The sequence below is a fragment of the Anomaloglossus baeobatrachus genome, chromosome 3 (assembly GCF_048569485.1).
Source record: "Anomaloglossus baeobatrachus isolate aAnoBae1 chromosome 3, aAnoBae1.hap1, whole genome shotgun sequence".
Classification (NCBI taxonomy): Eukaryota; Metazoa; Chordata; class Amphibia; order Anura; family Aromobatidae; genus Anomaloglossus; species Anomaloglossus baeobatrachus.
This window is the reverse complement of record NC_134355.1, coordinates 675,438,076-675,458,181: the sequence shown is the minus strand read 5'-3', so window position 1 is coordinate 675,458,181 and position 20,106 is coordinate 675,438,076. Positions and strand designations below refer to the sequence as shown.

Here is a 20,106-nt window from a genome sequence, read left to right as displayed (position 1 = left end):
ATAGCAGGATGGGGGTATACAGCAGGATGGGTGGGGGTATATAGCAGGATGGATGGGGGTATATAACAGGATGAATGGGCGTATACAACAGGATGAATGGGGGTATACAGCAGGATGGATGGGCGTATATAGCAGGATGGATGGGCGTATATAGCAGGATGGATGGGGGTATATACCAGGATGGCAGTATATAGCAGGATGAGGGCATATTCCAGGATGGGGGCATATAGCAGGAAGGGGGTATATAGCAAGATGAGGGCATATTCCAGGATGGGGGTTATATAGCAGGATGGGGGTATATAGCAGGATGGGGCATATTCCAGGATGGCAGTATATAGCAGGATGGGGGTATATAGCAGGATAAGGGCATATGCCAGGATGGGGTACATACAGTCATATGAAAAAGTTTGGGCACCCCTATTAATGTTAACCTTTTTTCTTTATAACAAGTTGGGGTTTTGCTATTTCAGTTTCATATATCTAATACCTGATGGACTGAGTAATATTTCTGGATTGAAATGAGGTTTATTGTACTAACAGAAAATGTGCAATCCGCATTTAAACCACATTTGACCGGTGCAAAAGTATGGGCACCCTTATCAATTTCTTGATTTGAACCCTCCTAACTACTTTTTACTGACTTACTAAAGCACTAAATTGGTTTTGTAACCTCATTGAGCTTTGCACTTCATAGGCAGGTGTATCCAATCATGAGAAAAGGTATTTAAGGTGGCCACTTGCAAGTTGTTCTCCTATTTGAATCTCCTATGAAGAGTGGCATCATGGGCTCCTCAAAACAACTCTCAAATGATCTGAAAACAAAGATTATTCAACATAGTTGTTCAGGGGAAGGTACAAAAAGTTGTCTCAGAGATTTAAACTGACAGTTTCCACTGTGAGGAACATAGTAAGGAAATGGAAGAACACAGGTACAGTTCTTGTTAAGCCCAGAAGTGGCAGGCCAAGAAAAATATCAGAAAGGCAGAGAAAAAGAATGGCGAGAACAGTCAAGGACAATCCACAGACCACCTCCAAAGACCTGCAGCATCATCTTGCTGCAGATGGTGTCAATGTGCATCGGTCAACAATACAGCGCACGTTGCACAAGGAGAAGCTGTATGGGAGAGTGATGTGAAAGAAGCCGTTTCTGCAAGCACGCCACAAACAGAGTCGCCTGAGGTATGCAAAAGCACATTTGGACAAGACAGTTACATTTTGGAAGAAGGTCCTGTGGACTGATGAAACAAAGATTGAGTTGTTTGGTCATACAAAAAGGCGTTATGCATGGAGGCAAAAAACACAGCATTCCAAGAAAAGCACTTGCTACCCACAATAAAATTTGGTGGAGGTTCCATCATGCTTTGGGGCTGTGTGGCCAATGCCGGCACCGGAAGAAGGGAATTTTGTTACTTACCGTAAATTCCTTTTCTTCTAGCTCCAATTGGGAGACCCAGACGATTGGGTGTATAGCTACTGCCTCCGGAGGCCACACAAAGCACTACACTAAAAAGTGTAAGGCCCCTCCCCTTCTGGCTATACACCCCCCGTGGGATCACGGGCTGCTCAGTTTTAGTGCTAAAGCAAGAAGGAGGAAAGCCAATAACTGGTTTAAACAAATTCAATCCGAAGTAACATCGGAGAACTGAAACCGTTCAACATGAACAACATGTGTACCCGAAAAAACCAAAAATCCCGAAGGAAACAGGGCGGGTGCTGGGTCTCCCAATTGGAGCTAGAAGAAAAGGAATTTACGGTAAGTAACAAAATTCCCTTCTTCTTCGGCGCTCCATTGGGAGACCCAGACGATTGGGACGTCCAAAAGCAGTCCCTGGGTGGGTAAATTAATACCTCAAGTTTGAGCTGCAAAACAGCTCTCCCCTACGAGGAGGCAACCGCCGCCTGCAGGACTCTTCTACCTAGGCTGGCGTCCGCCGAAGCGTAGGTATGCACCTGATAATGTTTGGTGAAAGTGTGCAGACTCGACCAGGTAGCTGCCTGGCACACCTGTTGAGCCGTAGCCTGGTGTCGTAATGCCCAGGACGCACCCACGGCTCTGGTAGAATGGGCTTTCAGCCCTGATGGAACCGGCAGCCCAGCAGAACGGTAGGCTTCAAGAATTGGTTCCTTGATCCATCGAGCCAGGGTGGATTTGGAAGCCTGCGATCCTTTGCGCTTACCAGCGACAAGGACAAAGAGTGCATCCGAGCGGCGCAGGGGCGCCGTGCGGGAAATGTAGATTCTGAGTGCTCTCACGAGATCCAACAAATGCAAATCCTTTTCAAACCGATGAACTGGATGAGGACAAAAGGAAGGTAAGGAGATATCCTGATTGAGATGAAAAGAGGATACCACCTTAGGGAGAAACTCCTGAACGGGGCGCAGCACTACCTTGTCCTGGTGAAAAACCAGGAAGGGAGCTTTGGATGACAGCGCTGCCAGCTCGGATACCCTCCGAAGAGACGTGACCGCTACCAGAAAGGCCACTTTCTGTGAGAGTCGAGAAAGTGAAACATCCCTCAGAGGCTCGAAGGGCGGCTTCTGGAGAGCAACTAGTACCCTGTTCAGATCCCATGGATCTAACGGCCGTTTGTACGGAGGGACGATGTGACAAACCCCCTGCAGGAACGTGCGTACCTGAGGAAGTCGTGCTAGACGCTTTTGAAAAAATACCGATAGCGCTGAGACTTGCCCTTTAAGGGAGCCGAGTGATAAGCCTTTTTCCAAACCAGATTGCAGGAAGGAAAGAAAAGTAGGCAATGCAAATGGCCAGGGGGACACTCCCTGTGCCGAGCACCAGGATAAGAAAATCTTCCACGTTCTGTGGTAGATCTTAGCAGACGTGGGCTTCCTAGCCTGTCTCATGGTGGCCACGACCCCTTGGGATAATCCTGAAGATGCTAGTATCCAGGACTCAATGGCCACACAGTCAGGTGCAGGGCCGTAGAATTCAGATGGAAAAACGGCCCTTGTGACAGTAAGTCTGGCCGGTCTGGTAGCGCCCACGGTTGGCCGACCGTGAGATGCCACAGATCCGGATACCACGACCTTCTCGGCCAGTCTGGGGCGACGAGCAGGACGCGGCGGCACTCGGACCTGATCTTGCGTAGCACTCTGGGCAAGAGTGCCAGAGGGGGAAACACATAGGGCAGCTGGAACTGCGACCAATCTTGCACTAAGGCGTCTGCCGCCAGAGCTCTGTGATCGCGAGACCGTGCCATGAAAATTGGGACCTTGTTGTTGTGCCGGGACGCCATTAGGTCGACATCCGGCCTTCCCCAGCGGCGACAGATTTCCTGAAACACGTCCGGGTGAAGGGACCATTCCCCTGCGTCCATACCCTGGCGACTGAGGAAGTCCGCTTCCCAGTTTTCTACGCCGGGGATGTGAACTGCGGAGATGGTGGAGGCCGTGGCTTCCACCCACATCAGAATCCGCCGGACTTCCTGGAAGGCTTGCCGACTGCGTGTCCCGCCTTGGTGGTTGATGTATGCCACCGCTGTGGAGTTGTCCGACTGAATTCGGATCTGCTTTCCTTCCAGCCACTGCTGGAAGGCTTGTAGGGCAAGATACACTGCCCTGATTTCCAGAACATTGATCTGAAGGGTGGACTCCTGCTGAGTCCACGTACCCTGAGCCCTGTGGTGGAGAAAAACTGCTCCCCACCCTGACAGACTCGCGTCTGTCGTGACCACCGCCCAGGATGGGGGTAGGAAGGACCTTCCCTGTGATAATGAGGTGGGAAAAAGCCACCATTGAAGAGAGTCCTTGGCCGTCTGGGAAAGGGAGACTTTCCTGTCTAAGGACGTCGACTTCCCGTCCCATTGGCGGAGAATGTCCCATTGAAGTGGGCGCAGATGAAACTGCGCAAACGGGACTGCCTCCATTGCTGCCACGATCTTCCCCAGGAAGTGCATGAGGCGTCTTAAGGGGTGCGACTGGCCTTGAAGGAGAGAGTGCACCCCTGTCTGTAGTGAACGCTGCTTGTCCATCGGAAGCTTCACTATCGCTGAGAGAGTATGAAACTCCATGCCAAGATATGTTAGTGATTGGGTCGGTGACAGATTTGACTTTGAAAAGTTGATGATCCACCCGAAAGTCTGGAGAGTCTCCAGCGCAACGTTCAGGCTGTGTTGGCATGCCTCTTGAGAGGGTGCCTTGACAAGTAGATCGTCCAAGTAAGGGATCACCGAGTGTCCCTGAGAGTGCAAGACTGCTACCACTGCTGCCATGACCTTGGTGAAAACCCGTGGGGCTGTCGCCAGACCGAAAGGCAGGGCTACGAACTGAAGGTGTTCGTCTCCTATAACGAAGCGTAGAAAACGCTGGTGCTCTGGAGCAATCGGCACGTGGAGATAAGCATCTTTGATGTCTATTGATGCTAGGAAATCTCCTTGAGACATCGAGGCAATGACGGAGCGGAGAGATTCCATCCGGAACCGCCTGGTTTTCACGTGCTTGTTGAGCAGTTTTAGGTCCAGAACAGGACGGAAAGAGCCGTCCTTTTTTGGCACCACAAACAGATTGGAGTAAAAACCTTGACCTCGTTCCTGAAGAGGAACAGGGATCACCACTCCTTCTGCCCTTAGAGAGCACACCGCCTGCAGAAGAGCATCGGCTCGGTCGGGATGTGGGGAAGTTCTGAAGAACCGAGGCGGAGGACGAGAGCTGAACTCTATCCGGTACCCGTGAGACAAAATGTCTGTTACCCACCGGTCTTTGACCTGTGGCAGCCAAATGCCGCAAAAGCGGGAGAGCCTGCCACCGACCGAGGATGCGGAGAGAGGAGGCCGAAAGTCATGAGGCAGCCGGCTTGGAAGTGGTTCCTCCGGCTGCTTTCTTTGGGCGTGAGTGAGTCCGCCAGGAATCTGAGCTCCTCTGCTCCTTCTGAGTCCTTTTGGACGAGGAGAATTGGGCCCTGCCCGAACCTCGAAAGGACCGAAACCTCGACTGTCCCTTCCACTGTTGAGGTTTGCTTGATCTGGGCTGGGGTAAGGAAGAGTCCTTACTAGTGATGAGCGAGCATGCTTGTCACTACTCGGTACTCGCACGAGTATCACTGTACTCGGGCTGCTCGGCGGGGACCGAGTAATCTCGCGATACTCGTGCTTTACTCGTGGTCTTCATTTCTGCATGTTGGCGCTCTTTTGAGAGCCAGCCCTCATGCAGGGATTGGCTGGCAGACCACTGCAATGCCACAGCCCTGTTAGTTGTGGAATTGCAGTGATTGGCCGGCCTGCACAGCGTCACCGAGCCTTTATATCGGCCGGCGCGCTGTGCTCTGCTCACAGCTATTCTGACAGTGAGTGTAGGGAGAGTGTCGCTGATTCAGGGAAAGCTTTGCGGCCCTTTATAGCTTTTTCAGTTGCAGGGCTGCAAACAGTGTGACCAAAAGTCCTTCTCAGGACTATTCTAGTTGTATACAGGCAGGCAGGGTATAGCCAGGTCGGAGTACAGTAGCAGAGTCCTTCTCAGGACTATTGTTGCTATATACAGGCAGGGTATAGCCAGGTCTGAATACAGGCTAGTGACCAAAAGAGTCCTTGTCAGGACTATTGTAGCAGTATACAGGCAGGCAGGCAGGCAGGGTAGTGGTGACCGTATACCAGCCTTCATATCTGGGGCTGGTGTACACAGTGTAAAACAGTCCAGATAGTGTCTGACTTGTCTGTACTGTAATTGTCGCTCCCCAAAAAAACCTGTTAGTAGGTTATTATTGCGTCCGTGCTTGGTTTTTAAAACCGCACGTGTGTGCCTGTTGGTGGCAGCGTACAGGTGCACTGGTGTGCGTTTACCAAACTATTATATAACGCACAAGTGTAGTGTATAATACACGTCAGTCAGCAGTGGCTGATAGTGTCAGAGTTCTTAATTTTTGCTCCTAAAACCTGTGTTAGGTTATTATTGCGTCCGTGCTTGGTTTTTAAAACCGCACGTGTGTGCCTGTCGGTGGCAGCGTACAGGTGCACTTGTGTGCAATTTCCAGAAACTTTGATATAACGCACAAGTAGTGAATATACACGTCAGCAGTGCACAGCATTGCAAAATGCGCAAGGGCATTGGCAAGGAACAAGGAAGTGGACGTGATGGTGGTGCAGGCAGAGGCCGAGGTCGTGGGCAAGCTCTAATTTCGCCACAACAAAGGGCCACATCTAGTCGCTCGCACGTCCTGTCCCAAATTCTTGGGGACCGCAGCAGTACACCGCTCTTGAACCAAGACCAGTGTCAACAGGTTGTTAGTTGGATAGCGGATAATGCTTCCAGTCAGATTGGCACCACCACAAACACTCTGTCTTCCACACGGTCAAGTGTCAGTAGCCGTGATACTGCACCGCACATTTCTGAACCTGATCCTCCTTCCTACCACCAGGCTGAGTACACGTCCTCCTCGGACATTAATGATCCCACACTTGGACACTCGGAAGAGCTGTTCACGTTTCCATTCACACATTCTGGCCTCTCGCCAGCTCATATTGAAGTGGGTCATGAGGAGATCGTCTGTACAGATGGCCAAATATTTGAGCAGCCACGTTCTCACGAAGTTGGCAACGTGTCTCAACAAGTGGTGGACGATGATGAGACACAATTGTCAGCAAGTCAGGAGGAGGAGCAGGGTGCGGAAGAGGAAGACGACGTGGTGGATGATCCAGTAACTGACCCAACCTGGCAGGAGGATATGCAGAGCGAGGACAGCAGTGCACAGGGGGAGGGAGGCGTAGCATCACAACAGGCAGTAAGAAGCAGGGTGGTGGCCCCAGGCAGAAGTCAGGCAACCGTTCCCCGGAACAACACGACGACACAAGGTGCCTGTCCAAATGTTAGGTCTTCACGAGTCTGGCAGTTTTTTAAGTTGGATCCAGATGATTCAAAAAAGGCCATTTGCAACACCTGCCGTGCCAGCATCAGCAGGGGTACCAAAACTAGCAGCCTGACCACCACCAGCATGATCAGGCACATGTCAGCCAAGCACCCGACTTTGTGGGAAGTACAACAGAGTCGAGGAGCAGTGCTTGCTGATGTCACTGCTACGTCTTCGCTGGTTGTGCATGCGAGCCAATCCTCTGTCCATGCTGCCTGCGAACAAGCCTCCTCCACTCCTGCACCTACAGTTGCCTACGCAGAAAGAACACCATCATCAAGCACGTCCTTGTCCCAGCGCAGCGTTCAGTTATCCATTCAGCAAACCTTTGAACGCAGGCGCAAATACACTGCCAACACCCCACATGCCACAGTTCTAAATGCTAACATTTCGCGACTGCTTGCGCTGGAAATGTTGCCTTTTAGGCTGGTGGAGACAGAAGCATTCCGTGACCTGATGGCGGCAGCTGTCCCACGTTACTCGGTCCCCAGCCGCCACTATTTCTCCCGGTGTGCCGTCCCCGCGTTGCATAACCACGTGTCACAAAACATCACACGTGCCCTGAACAACGCTGTTTCACCCAAGGTCCACCTAACCACAGACACGTGGACAAGTGCTTGTGGGCAAGGCCGCTACATCTCGTTGACGGCACACTGGGTTAATATTGTGGAAGCTGGGACCCAGTCTGAGCGAGGGACGCAACACGTCCTTCCCACACCAAGGTTTGCAGGCCCTACCTCAGTCAGTGTTTCACCCACACTCTACAGCTCCGGAATGTCATGCTCTTCAGCCTCCTCCTCCTCCTGCGCATCCTCATCCACTGTGCCCTCCACACCAGTCACAAGCTGGAAGCACTGCAGCACTGCCTCGGCGAAGCGGCAACAGGCTGTGCTGAAGCTAATCTGCATAGGTGACAAACCCCACAATGCAGAAGAGCTGTGGACAGCTCTGAAACAGCAGGCAGATCACTGGCTCACACCTCTGAACCTAAAGCCAGGAAAGGTCGTTTGTGACAATGGCCGGAACCTGGTGGCGGCTTTGAGGCGAGGCCAGCTGACACATGTTCCATGCGTGGCCCATGTGCTCAACCTCGTGGTTCAGCGGTTTATAAAGTCATACCCAGAGCTGTCTGATCTGCTGGTAAAAGTTCGCCGCCTGTCTGCACATTTTCGAAAGTCACCTACTGCTTCAGCCGGCCTTGCCGGCTTTCAGCGCCGTTTGCATCTTCCGGCTCACAGACTGGTGTGTGATGTCCCCACGCGTTGGAATTCAACTCTGCACATGTTGGTCAGGATATGTGAGCAGAAGAGGGCAGTTGTTGAGTACCTGCATCACCTAAGCCGTCGGGAAATGGGTCAAACTCCACACATAACACCTGAGGAGTGGAGATGGATGTCAGACCTATGTACCATCCTCCAAAACTTTGAGGACTCCACCAAGATGGTGAGTGGTGATGACGCCATTATTAGCGTCACCATACCGCTACTCTGCCTTCTAAAACGGTCCCTGCTGAAAAACAAACATGATGCATTGCAGGCGGAGCGCGATGAGTTGCAGCAAGAAACAGTAGTGGGTGTGGGTGATAACACACAGCCCAGCCTCGTCTCATCACAACGTGCAGTGGAGGACTATGACGAGGAGGAGGATGAAGACATGGAGCAACTCTCCGGCCAAATTGAGGATATGACATGCACACCAGTCATATCCTCGATTCAGCGTGGCTGGCCAGAGGACAGGGTAGATGAGGAGGAGGAGGAGGAGGAGGAGGAGGAGGAGGAGGACAGCATGTTCAGTCATCTTGTTGGTCAGGCTACTGAAGTCCTGGCTGTTAAGAGTCTGGCGCACATGGCTGACTTTATGGTAAGCTGCCTGTCTCGTGACCCTCGCGTTAAGAACATCTTGGCCGACAATCATTACTGGTTGGTAACACTGTTAGACCCACGCTACAAGGAGAACTTTTTGTCTCTTATTCCCGTGGAGGAGAGGTCAACCAAAATGCAGCAGTTTCGGAAGGCCATACTCACGGAAGTAGGCAAAGCATTCCCCTCACAAAACGCTAGCGGCATAGGTCAGGAATCAGTGGACAACCGAGGCGTACAGCCGAGAGAGGCACAAGTCCAATCCGCCAGAGGTAGGGGAACAGTCTTTAAGATGTGGGACAGTTTTCTCAGCCCCTCACGTACCACAGCCCCTGAGGTGCGGGGTAGTGCCACAAGAAATCCTAAGTTTGCCCAGATGCTGAAGGAGTACCTTGCAGATCGAACAACTGTACTCCGACATTCCTCTGTGCCTTACAATTATTGGGTATCCAAGCTGGACACGTGGCATGAATTGGCTCTCTACGCCTTGGAAGTCCTGGCCTGCCCTGCTGCTAGCGTTTTGTCAGAGCGTGTTTTTAGTGCCGCAGGTGGAATCATTACAGATAAACGCACCCGCCTGTCAACTGAAAATGCTGACAGGCTGACTCTGATAAAGATGAACAAGGGTTGGATTGGGCCAGACTTCACCACACCACCAGCAAATGAGAGCGGAATTTAAAGTTTGCCATGTACCTCCACTCACCCATGGGTACACTTCTCGACTTTGGATAATCGCTGGACTGCTCCTCCTTCTCCTCATGCGCCATCATGATGACCGTTACAATAGTTAGGTCTTTGTTTCAGGTATACCCCCAGTGGTAAATTTTTTCGCCCATTCTTTGCAGAATGGACATTACGACAGGAGACCCGCTCCTTTGCAATGGGAACAATGTTTTGAGGCCCTCATGCACGTCTCTACCCAGGGACAACGTGTAGCCTCCCAATTTTTGGCTGCCCTGCCTAAGGGCTATACTATAATACACCCACTTCCTTAAAATGGACACTTAATGTTTTGAGGCCCTCATGCACGTCTCTACCCAGGGACAATGTGGAGCCTCCCAATTTTTGGCTGCCCTGGCAAAGGGCTATACTGAAATAGACCCACTTCCTTACAATGGGCACTTCAGGTTTAAAGGCCATCATGCACGTCTCTACCCAGGGACAATGTGGAGCCTCCCAATTTTTGGCTGCCCTGCCTAAGGGCTATACTGAAATACACCCACTTCCTTAAAATGGACACTTAATGTTTTGAGGCCCTCATGCACGTCTCTACCCAGGGACAATGTGGAGCCTCCCAATTTTTGGCTGCCCTGGCAAAGGGCTATACTGAAATAGACCCACTTCCTTACAATGGGCACTTCAGGTTTAAAGGCCATCATGCACGTCTCTACCCAGGGACAATGTGGAGCCTCCCAATTTTTGGCTGCCCTGCCTAAGGGCTATACTATAATACACCCACTTCCTGACAATGGACACTTAATGTTTTGAGGCCCTCATGCACGTCTCTACCCAGGGACAATGTGGAGCCTCCCAATTTTTGGCTGCCCTGCCTAAGGGCTATACTATAATACACCCACTTCCTGACAATGGACACTTAATGTTTTGAGGCCCTCATGCACGTCTCTACCCAGGGACAATGTGGAGCCTCCCAATTTTTGGCTGCCCTGGCAAAGGGCTATACTGAAATAGACCCACTTCCTTACAATGGGCACTTCAGGTTTAAAGGCCATCATGCACGTCTCTATCCAGGGACAATGTGGAGCCTCCCAATTTTTGGCTGCCCTGCCTAAGGGCTATACTGAAATACACCCACTTCCTTAAAATGGACACTTAATGTTTTGAGGCCCTCATGCACGTCTCTACCCAGGGACAATGTGGAGCCTCCCAATTTTTGGCTGCCCTGGCAAAGGGCTATACTGAAATAGACCCACTTCCTTACAATGGGCACTTCAGGTTTAAAGGCCATCATGCACGTCTCTATCCAGGGACAATGTGGAGCCTCCCAATTTTTGGCTGCCCTGCCTAAGGGCTATACTGAAATACACCCACTTCCTTAAAATGGACACTTAATGTTTTGAGGCCCTCATGCACGTCTCTACCCAGGGACAATGTGGAGCCTCCCAATTTTTGGCTGCCCTGGCAAAGGGCTATACTGAAATAGACCCACTTCCTTACAATGGGCACTTCAGGTTTAAAGGCCATCATGCACGTCTCTATCCAGGGACAATGTGGAGCCTCCCAATTTTTGGCTGCCCTGCCTAAGGGCTATACTGAAATACACCCACTTCCTTAAAATGGACACTTAATGTTTTGAGGCCCTCATGCACGTCTCTACCCAGGGACAATGTGGAGCCTCCCAATTTTTGGCTGCCCTGGCAAAGGGCTATACTGAAATAGACCCACTTCGTTACAATGGGCACTTCAGGTTTAAAGGCCATCATGCACGTCTCTACCCAGGGACAATGTGGAGCCTCCCAATTTTTGGCTGCCCTGGCAAAGGGCTATACTGAAATAGACCCACTTCCTTACAATGGGCACTTCAGGTTTAAAGGCCATCATGCACGTCTCTACCCAGGGACAATGTGGAGCCTCCCAATTTTTGGCTGCCCTGCCTAAGGGCTATACTATAATACACCCACTTCCTGACAATGGACACTTAATGTTTTGAGGCCCTCATGCACGTCTCTACCCAGGGACAATGTGGAGCCTCCCAATTTTTGGCTGCCCTGGCAAAGGGCTATACTGAAATAGACCCACTTCCTTACAATGGGCACTTCAGGTTTAAAGGCCATCATGCACGTCTCTACCCAGGGACAATGTGGAGCCTCCCAATTTTTGGCTGCCCTGCCTAAGGGCTATACTATAATACACCCACTTCCTGACAATGGACACTTAATGTTTTGAGGCCCTCATGCACGTCTGTATGCAGGGGCATTGGTGAACCTCACAATTTAGGACTGCCCTGGCAAAGGAAAATACTACAAAGACTCACTTCCTCAAAATGGGCACATTAGACTCAAGAGGCCTTCATGTACGTCTCTTCTCAGGGACATCGGAGTGCCACACAATGTTTTCACGTAAAATCTTTCATGTATTGATCTCAAAAAGTAACATACACCAGCTCTATCTCACTATTGGGTATGTGCCCTTAACATTTCCGCCATGAAAAATCATTTTGGGGTCATTTTGGAAGGTTTTCTGGTGAGTCCGTAAAAATGGCGTAAAACGCGGACAAAATTGTTCACAGCTGTGACTTTTGAGTGATAAATGCTTCAAGGGGTCTTCCCCATGCTGTTGCCATGTCATTTGAGCACTCTTCTGAGACTTTTGTGACATTTTTAGGGTTTCTCCATGCTGCCGGGAGGTCATTTCACAAAAATACTCGGGTCTCCCATAGGATAACATTGGGCTCGTTGCTCGGGCCGAGTACACGAGTATCTTGGGAGGCTCGGCCCGAGCTTCGAGCACCCGAGCTTTTTAGTACTCGCTCATCACTAGTCCTTACCCTTGGACTGTTTAATGATTTCCGCCAATTGCTCACCAAACAGTCTGTCTTGAGATAATGGCAAACTGGTTAAGCATTTTTTGGAAGCAGAATCTGCTTTCCATTCCTTTAACCATAAGGCTCTGCGTAAAACCACAGAGTTGGCGGACGCCATTGACGTACGGCTGGTAGAGTCAAAGACCGCATTGATAGCGTAAGTCGCAAACGCAGACATTTGCGAGGTCAAGGACGCCACTTGCGGCACTGATGGACGTATGACAGAGTCCACCTGCGCCAGACCAGCTGAAATAGCTTGGAGTGCCCACACGGCTGCGAATGCTGGAGCAAACGACGCGCCGATAGCTTTTTGCGGATGACATGCTGTTGTCTCCTCAGAGCAATATAGGGGTATAAGCCAAGAAGCGACCGTACAGTGCAATATATAGGTACAGACAAAAGTACACAAAACAACACTGTGGCACTAGTGGGGTCAGCACCTAGGTGCTGCTTACCGCCCGCTTAACAGCGGGTGTGTGGTCGCCAGAATCCCTTGTCTGGGTCTCCCAGGGCTATGTCCGTTCTCCAGCTCAGACTGCGTGCAGGAATGGCTGCCGGCGTCCTGTGAAGAGGGGCGGGCCGTGGGCGTGCTGCAGACAAAGAGCGGAAAACTGGCGTCCCACTGTGCCCAGTGAGAGGGCTGGAGTATGTAAATAAGACTCCAGCCCTCGGCGCTGACTATTGTACAGCGTCTCTCCCCTTCCCTGACTGACAGGGCTGGGGGCGGGAACAAAGCGTAACTAGGCCGCAGAAGCCGGGGACTAGATTTATAAGCGCTGCCGTCGTAAAAGCACGGTCGGCGCGAAGTCCCCGGCGCACCACAAGTCTCAGCCGCGCCGCAGTCACCATGGCGGCCGGCGCGGTAGTTCCCCACACATAAACTCACTCAGCAAAGCTGCAGTGAGTATAACCCAAGCGCGCAGCGCTACTGTCCCCGGCGCACTAGAACACCCAGCAACGCTGGAGTGTGTCTGTGCCTGTCTGTACGGGGACACAGAGTACCTGAATGTTGCAGGGCCTTGTCCCTGACGGTACCCAGCTCCGTATCCAGCAGGATCTCCGGGTCTGTGGATGGAGCCCGGCCTTAGAGTCTGGAGGCCGGTAAGATCCCACTTCACCAGAGCCCTTCAGGGGGATGGGGAAGGAAAACAGCATGTGGGCTCCAGCCTCCGTACCCGCAATGGGTACCTCAACCTTAACAAACACCGCCGACAAAAGTGGGGTGAGAAGGGAGCATGCTGGGGGCCCTAGTATGGGCCCTCTTTTCTTCCATCCGACATAGTCAGCAGCTACTGCTGACTAAACAGTGGAGCTATGCGTGGATGTCTGACCTCCTTCGCACAAAGCATAAAAACTGAGCAGCCAGTGATTCCACGGGGGGTGTATAGCCAGAAGGGGAGGGGCCTTACACTTTTTAGTGTAGTGCTTTGTGTGGCCTCCGGAGGCAGTAGCTATACACCCAATCGTCTGGGTCTCCCAATGGAGCACCGAAGAAATCTTGTTAAAGTTGAGGGTCGCATGGATTCAACTCAGTATCAGCAGATTCTTGACAATAATGTGCAAGAATCAGTGACGAAGTTGAAGTTACGCAGGGGATGGATATTTCAGCAAGACAATGATCCAAAACACCGCTCCAAATCTACTCAGGCATTCATGCAGAGGAACAATTACAATGTTCTGGAATGGCCATCCCAGTCCCCAGACCTGAATATCATTGAACATCTGTGGAATCATGTGAAGCGGCTGTCCATGCTCGGCGACCATCAAACTTACCTGAACTGGAATTGTTTTGTAAACAGGAATGGTCAAATCTACCTTCATCCAGGATCCAGGAACTCATTAAAAGCTACAGGAAGCGACTAGAGGCTGTGATTTTTGCAAAAGGAGGATCTACAAAATATTAATGTCACTTATGTTGAGGTGCCCATACTTTTGCACCGGTCAAATTTTGTTTAAATGCGGATTGCACATTTTCTGTTAGTACAATAAACCTCATTTCTATCCAGAAATATTACTCAGTCCATCAGTTATTAGATATATGAAACTGAAATAGCAAAAACCCAAATTGTTATAAAGAAAAAAGGTTACCATTAATAGGGGTGCCCAAACTTTTTCATATGACTGTATATACAAGGATGGGGATCATATACAAGGCAGGGGGATCATTACCAGGATGGGGTACCTGAGTTAGAGAATTTGGGGAGATTACCCCCATAACAGTGTCAGCAGCAGATCCTCGCCCCATAACACTGTGTCATGACCACATTTTTTGCTTAAAATTTTATTTTCCTATTTTCCTCCTCTAAAACCAGGGTGCGTCTTATAGTCTGGTGCGTCTTATAGTCCAAAAAATATGGTATTTCCTCAATGTAGATAAAGAAAGGTAAAAATTATTCTACCTTTCTATCTTTTTCTGTAAATGATGTATGGACAGATAGTGCTGACTCCTAGTCTCCTTCTGTAAATATATAGGTACTGCCACCTGTTCATCACCGGGGATGATTATTGGTCCAGTTAGTACTACATGGATGTCTATTGAAACCTGGACATATCCGTCCCCCTCCATCCTTTTGATTCACAGTATGGGTCAATAAGGGAAAAAAAAGAAAGAATATTACCATATGTAAAATATATATTATATAATATATATATATATATATATATATATATATATATATATATAAAAAATATATATAGAATATATATAAAATATATATATATATAAAAAATATATATATAAAATATATATATATATATATATATATATATATATATATATATATATATATATATATATATATATATATATATATATATATATATATATATATATATATATATATATATATATATATAAAATATATATATATAAAATATATATATATATATATATATAAAATATATATATATAAAATATATATATATATATATATATATAAAATATATATATATAAAATATATATATATAAAATATATATATATATATATATATATATATATATTATAAACATGTTTATAATATATATAGGTGTATATATATATATATATATATATATATATATATATATATATATATATATATATGGATTCCCTTGGCTGCCACACTGCTTGCATTAAATATGCAAAGTTTATTTACTTAATAGGTAAATCAACACGTTTCGGGGGTCATCCACACGGGTGACATTACCACTCTGAGTTCATATTATATATTAACTTTATTTTTCATAGAAAATACTCCATTGAACATGCTCATAGAGACTCAACAATATGACTGACACTGCGGTGATGTGGTGGTCAAACGTCTACCAAATCCGCCAGTGCTGGCGTCTATAAGAAACGGATAAATAAATTCATCCAGGTCCAAAATTTTGGCGTATTGCTTACTTAGTATATCATGCAGGCACCATTGGGGGAGTAGGGGGTTTAGGAGCTTACGGTTTAATCATGGAGTTCAGCGTATTATAGGGTTAACCAGGACTTTGGGTCATGACTATCAAATGGGTACAGATTTGACTACCGGCACCTCTAGAGAACGCAATGGCACACCAAAAATGGCACAGCTCCATATGCCAATTTTATACTAAAAGGAGTTGTCCTGTACACAACATAATAATTGCTGGTCACAGGATATATGATAAATTTATGAAGGCTGAGGGTTCAACTATTGGGATCAGTAGGTAGTGAGCACGTGCGTCCACTTCTCCATCCACTGCCTATAGGAGCACAGGGGACTTGGGGCCACGTTTTTGGGACTGCTTCTCTTAGTAGTTGGACCACTAGAGAGCATACATCTATCCTATGGTGATACAGTTATGATTGCAGAGGCTCCAGCTGTTGGGACTCCACAAATGCCCTGTAGATAGAGTGGTAGTGAGCATGTGCGACCACTGCTAATAAGACTGGTGGTCGCACATGCTCACTACCGCTCCATTTACACAAGAGGACTTGGGCCCCAGTTTTTTTTCCCGGAACCTGGGGACCTCAGTGGCCAGACCTCCCTAAAACAATCATATATGTATCATCTATCCGCTGGTTATGAACCTTTATGTTTATGTTTATGTCTCCAGCATGGCACTTTAGAAAAGTACAGATGCAATCAATGTTCATTGGCCCGATGAGCCCGCGCCTTCCCTGTACACTACACGTTCCATTGATAGGTTTATAAACTATACAAAATATACAATATCTGGTCCACTTTTTGGAAATATTCATAGAATATCAGAAAAACCTCTACAGTTCTCCTTTTACGGCATCAGTTCCCATATGGACAAAAGGTACAATTATGTGAACGCCAAAGGTCAAGCCATAATCTGGCCGAAGAAAGCGGACATCACGTCTCCATAGTCTGCTCTTCTTAGGAAATCATTGCTCTAGTTTCTTCTTCTCCTTAAAATTCGGAGTTTAGGTCAAAAAGTTTTTGTCCAAAAACAAGTCCAATTTCTCAGACCAACATGCATTATATTCTTTTGCCCCGTGAACTGGACTACTGCTCCGTGGCACCAAGCACACGCTTTCTCTTGGCATCTTGACGTAGTCCCAGCTCCCCTGCAGGAGCACCGGTGGGGCCGACGCTCTCCTTCTCCATTCACATGTAGGAGGTGCGGTGCGAGGCTTTATACAAAGTCTTGGTTTGGTATAATACTGGGTTTGGTCTTCTGAGGACTTGCACTGTTCTTCGCCGGTGTGGCACAGATTTCGATATCCTCTGCCGATGGGGCAGAAAGCCTGCGCGACAAGGGGGGAGTGAAAGACATTAACGTCTCCAGGGCTCGCAAATTAGGCCAAAAAAACCCTCAAAACAACATATCGGGGTCTTGGGCACAGATGTGTATCTGATGTGTTGGGAATCCGGGAATGTTCTTCAGATGTTCCTGTTCCATCATATCCAGATTAGTGTGATATCTTCGGTTTCCCAAATATTTAGGGTGTCTAAGGGGTACTCATCTGATGAAAATACTGAAAAAGCATACCTCCCAACCAGATCTTGTGGGTCACAGACATTGGACCTAACGCTAACCACCAAAACTAACTGGTCCGGTTTTCTCAGAATGCTAATGAATTGTTCCTTGGTGTACTGTTGCAGCACGGTACGGCCACATAGTAGCTGCCCATATACCGCACTATATTGCCAAATTTAGACAGAATAGTGATAACATTCACATATACATGCCCAATGGATATTAAAAGTCAACAGACAACAATACCAAAATACCAGAATAGAGGTACAGTGCAGCACCGGTGAACTCCACTATTGCAATAGCCATACATATAAGATATAATACAAACCATTACTGGCCACTCATTATCTTCATTGCATATGCACTGCTTCCCCCGCCCACCGGCAGTCTCTGATTGGTTGCAGGCAGACAGCGCCCTCACCCTGTGTGACAGCGATTGTGACTGCTTTCAATCACTCACGCTGTCTGCATCTAGATTGGTGTAAAAATACCCGTGAAGTCACTCAGTTCAATGAGGTCACCTGATGTCAGGTTACCAGAGGTCACAGGTGGAGGACTGTGGCCGCAAATAACCCATGTGACGTCACCGCTCATTGATGCAGCTCAGTCTCTGCCTGAAGCTCACAGCGAGCGGTCATATTTGCAGAGCTGGAATCGTCGTGGGACCTCGTTTGGATGTCGGGCCTGGGTGTTTTTAAGGTTCATAAAGCAGTGAAAGAGGGTGTTTTTGTTTTGTATTTTTTTTTCTTCAAATAAAGGATTTGTCGGTGTTTATATTTATTTCTTTTCACTTACAGATTAGCAATTAAGAGTGGGTCTTAGATGCCTCCCATTACTAATCTAGGGCTTAGTGGCAGCTGTGAGCTGTCTTTAACTACTTATTACCCCAATTGCTACCGCACCAGGGCAATTGGGGTGAGCCAATTAAAGTTCCGGTATGTCGCATCTAATGGATGTGAAAATCCTGGGCAGCTGCGGGCTGCCATTTTTAACCTGGGGGTGCCCAATAACCATGGGCCTCCCCAACCTGAGAATACTAGCTCCCAGCTTTATCATGGCTGGGTATGAAAATTAGGGGGGACAGCATGACATTTATTTTAAATTAGTTGATTAAATACTTAAAAAGAAAATAAAAAAAAGCAAGCTTCATGCGGTTCTTTTATTTTAATACACAGCCAAGATAACGTCCACAGCTGGGGGTTGCAGCCTGTAGCCGTATGCTTTATAATGGCTCGGTATCATAATATGGGGGGACCCTATGCCATTTTTTTTTTATTTATCTTTACAATAATCTAGATGCAGACAGCGCGTTTGAAAGAAAGCAGTCAGACATGCTGTCACACAGGGTGGGGACTCCAAACAGAGACGTGGGGACTACCAGTGGTTGGGGGAAGCAGTGCATATGCATGAAGATAATGAGCAGCCCCGGAAGTAGAGTGAGTGGCCCCAGAAGCAGTGTACATCCGCGCAGAGACCGGTAAGTATGAAACGCTTGCTGCTTTTATTTTTTTATTACCCGGGTGGCCAGACAGGAATTGTTACACAGAGTTCCCTGAGAACTCCGGGCCTGGGGTCGGTGCTCTGGTTCCTTTGAACCCGCGCAAATCCGGTATTTTAGAGTCCGGTTCCGCCCATCACTACATATGGCCAGTCACGTGTCAGCACAAGAAACGGAGAGGAGAACTCAGCAGGATACAGACCTGACGCAGCCGGTCCAGGGTGAGGATGTTCTCCACGGCCAACACGCTGCGTAAATACTTTTCAATGTAAGTGGAGTTGTCGCAGTCCACGTCTGCAGCCATTCTGGCCAGGGCTTCGCGGTCCTCTGATCCTTGAAAGTCCTGGGGGTACAGAGAGGATAGACTAATTCCAAATGTAAGAGTCTATATATTTGTATATCAAGTAACAAGCAAAAAGTTACAAAAAGTTGAAACATTCTCAAAATTAAATGGTGTTTGGACCCCTTAATGGTTGTAAATAACATGGTGACTATGTATCTCTGGCGTGTATCTGGTGTACTTCTAGAACATCACACATGAAGCTGTGAGCTCCGTACTGAGAGGACACATCCCTCCACCGCGGGGAGCTGCAGGACGTATCGATCGTCCGGATCGTTGGAAATCTGTATTCTGCGCGGGGATCATCAAAGGGGCCTTTGTTGGTGAAATGACAGCGTAACCTTTGTGTCTGAAAAGCACAAGGGGGGTGGGGGGGGGGTGGGGGAAGAGCGACAGCGCGGCCTCCAACCACCGTAATAAAGGCACAGGCTTCAGATCGGACCCTCGGGAGAATCCAAACAGATAAGAGGAGTTCGGATCATTATTAACGGCAACGTGGAGAGCCGTACCCGAAACTCTGTGTCCCTGCCAATGATGCAGGAACAGGCAGCGGTGACCTCAGGTCTCTCCCTATACATGACATAGGCATGGAAAACACCCTCACTCTGTCCCTGGGTGAATGATGTAGGTACAGATTGTACTGCCTCCTAGTCTTTACTTATAAATGACAAGCAAATGGTACAGATTTCTGGTCTCTCCCGAATATGATATAGGCACAGACAGTGCTGCCCGTCTTTTACTGTAAATGAAGTAGGCACAGATAATACTGCTTCTCTGTTTGCCTTTTAAAAATATGTAGATACAGACAGTACTGCCTCCTTGTCTCGCACTGTAAATGGTGCAAGTACAGACAGTAATGTCTCCTTGTTTCTCTCTGTAAATGTTATAGGTACAGGTAGTACTGTCTCATAGTATTCGCAAATGTAGGTACATACAGTACTGTCTCCTTGTCACTCTCTATAAATGACGCAGATACAGACAGTACTGCCTCCTTGGTTTTTTTCTGTAAATGATGTAGGTACAGACACTACTGTCTCCTAGTTTCTCTCTGTAA

The 20,106-nt window shown here is 48.2% G+C and overlaps 1 protein-coding gene across 3 annotated transcripts in view; it reads right to left on the bottom strand.

The window, feature by feature from the left end:
- KIF13B (kinesin family member 13B) overlaps positions 1 to 20,106 on the bottom strand; it is a 253,808-nt gene that overhangs the window by 65,570 nt on the left and 168,132 nt on the right. For 2 of the 3 annotated variants that reach the window (XM_075341260.1, XM_075341261.1), the window contains exon 33: positions 18,915 to 19,055. In XM_075341260.1, coding sequence (XP_075197375.1) covers positions 18,915 to 19,055 — 141 coding nt within the window. Of the gene's footprint in view, positions 1 to 16,211; positions 16,982 to 18,914; positions 19,056 to 20,106 lie in introns of those variants that run through there. The other variant, XM_075341262.1, reaches the window with a different exon arrangement.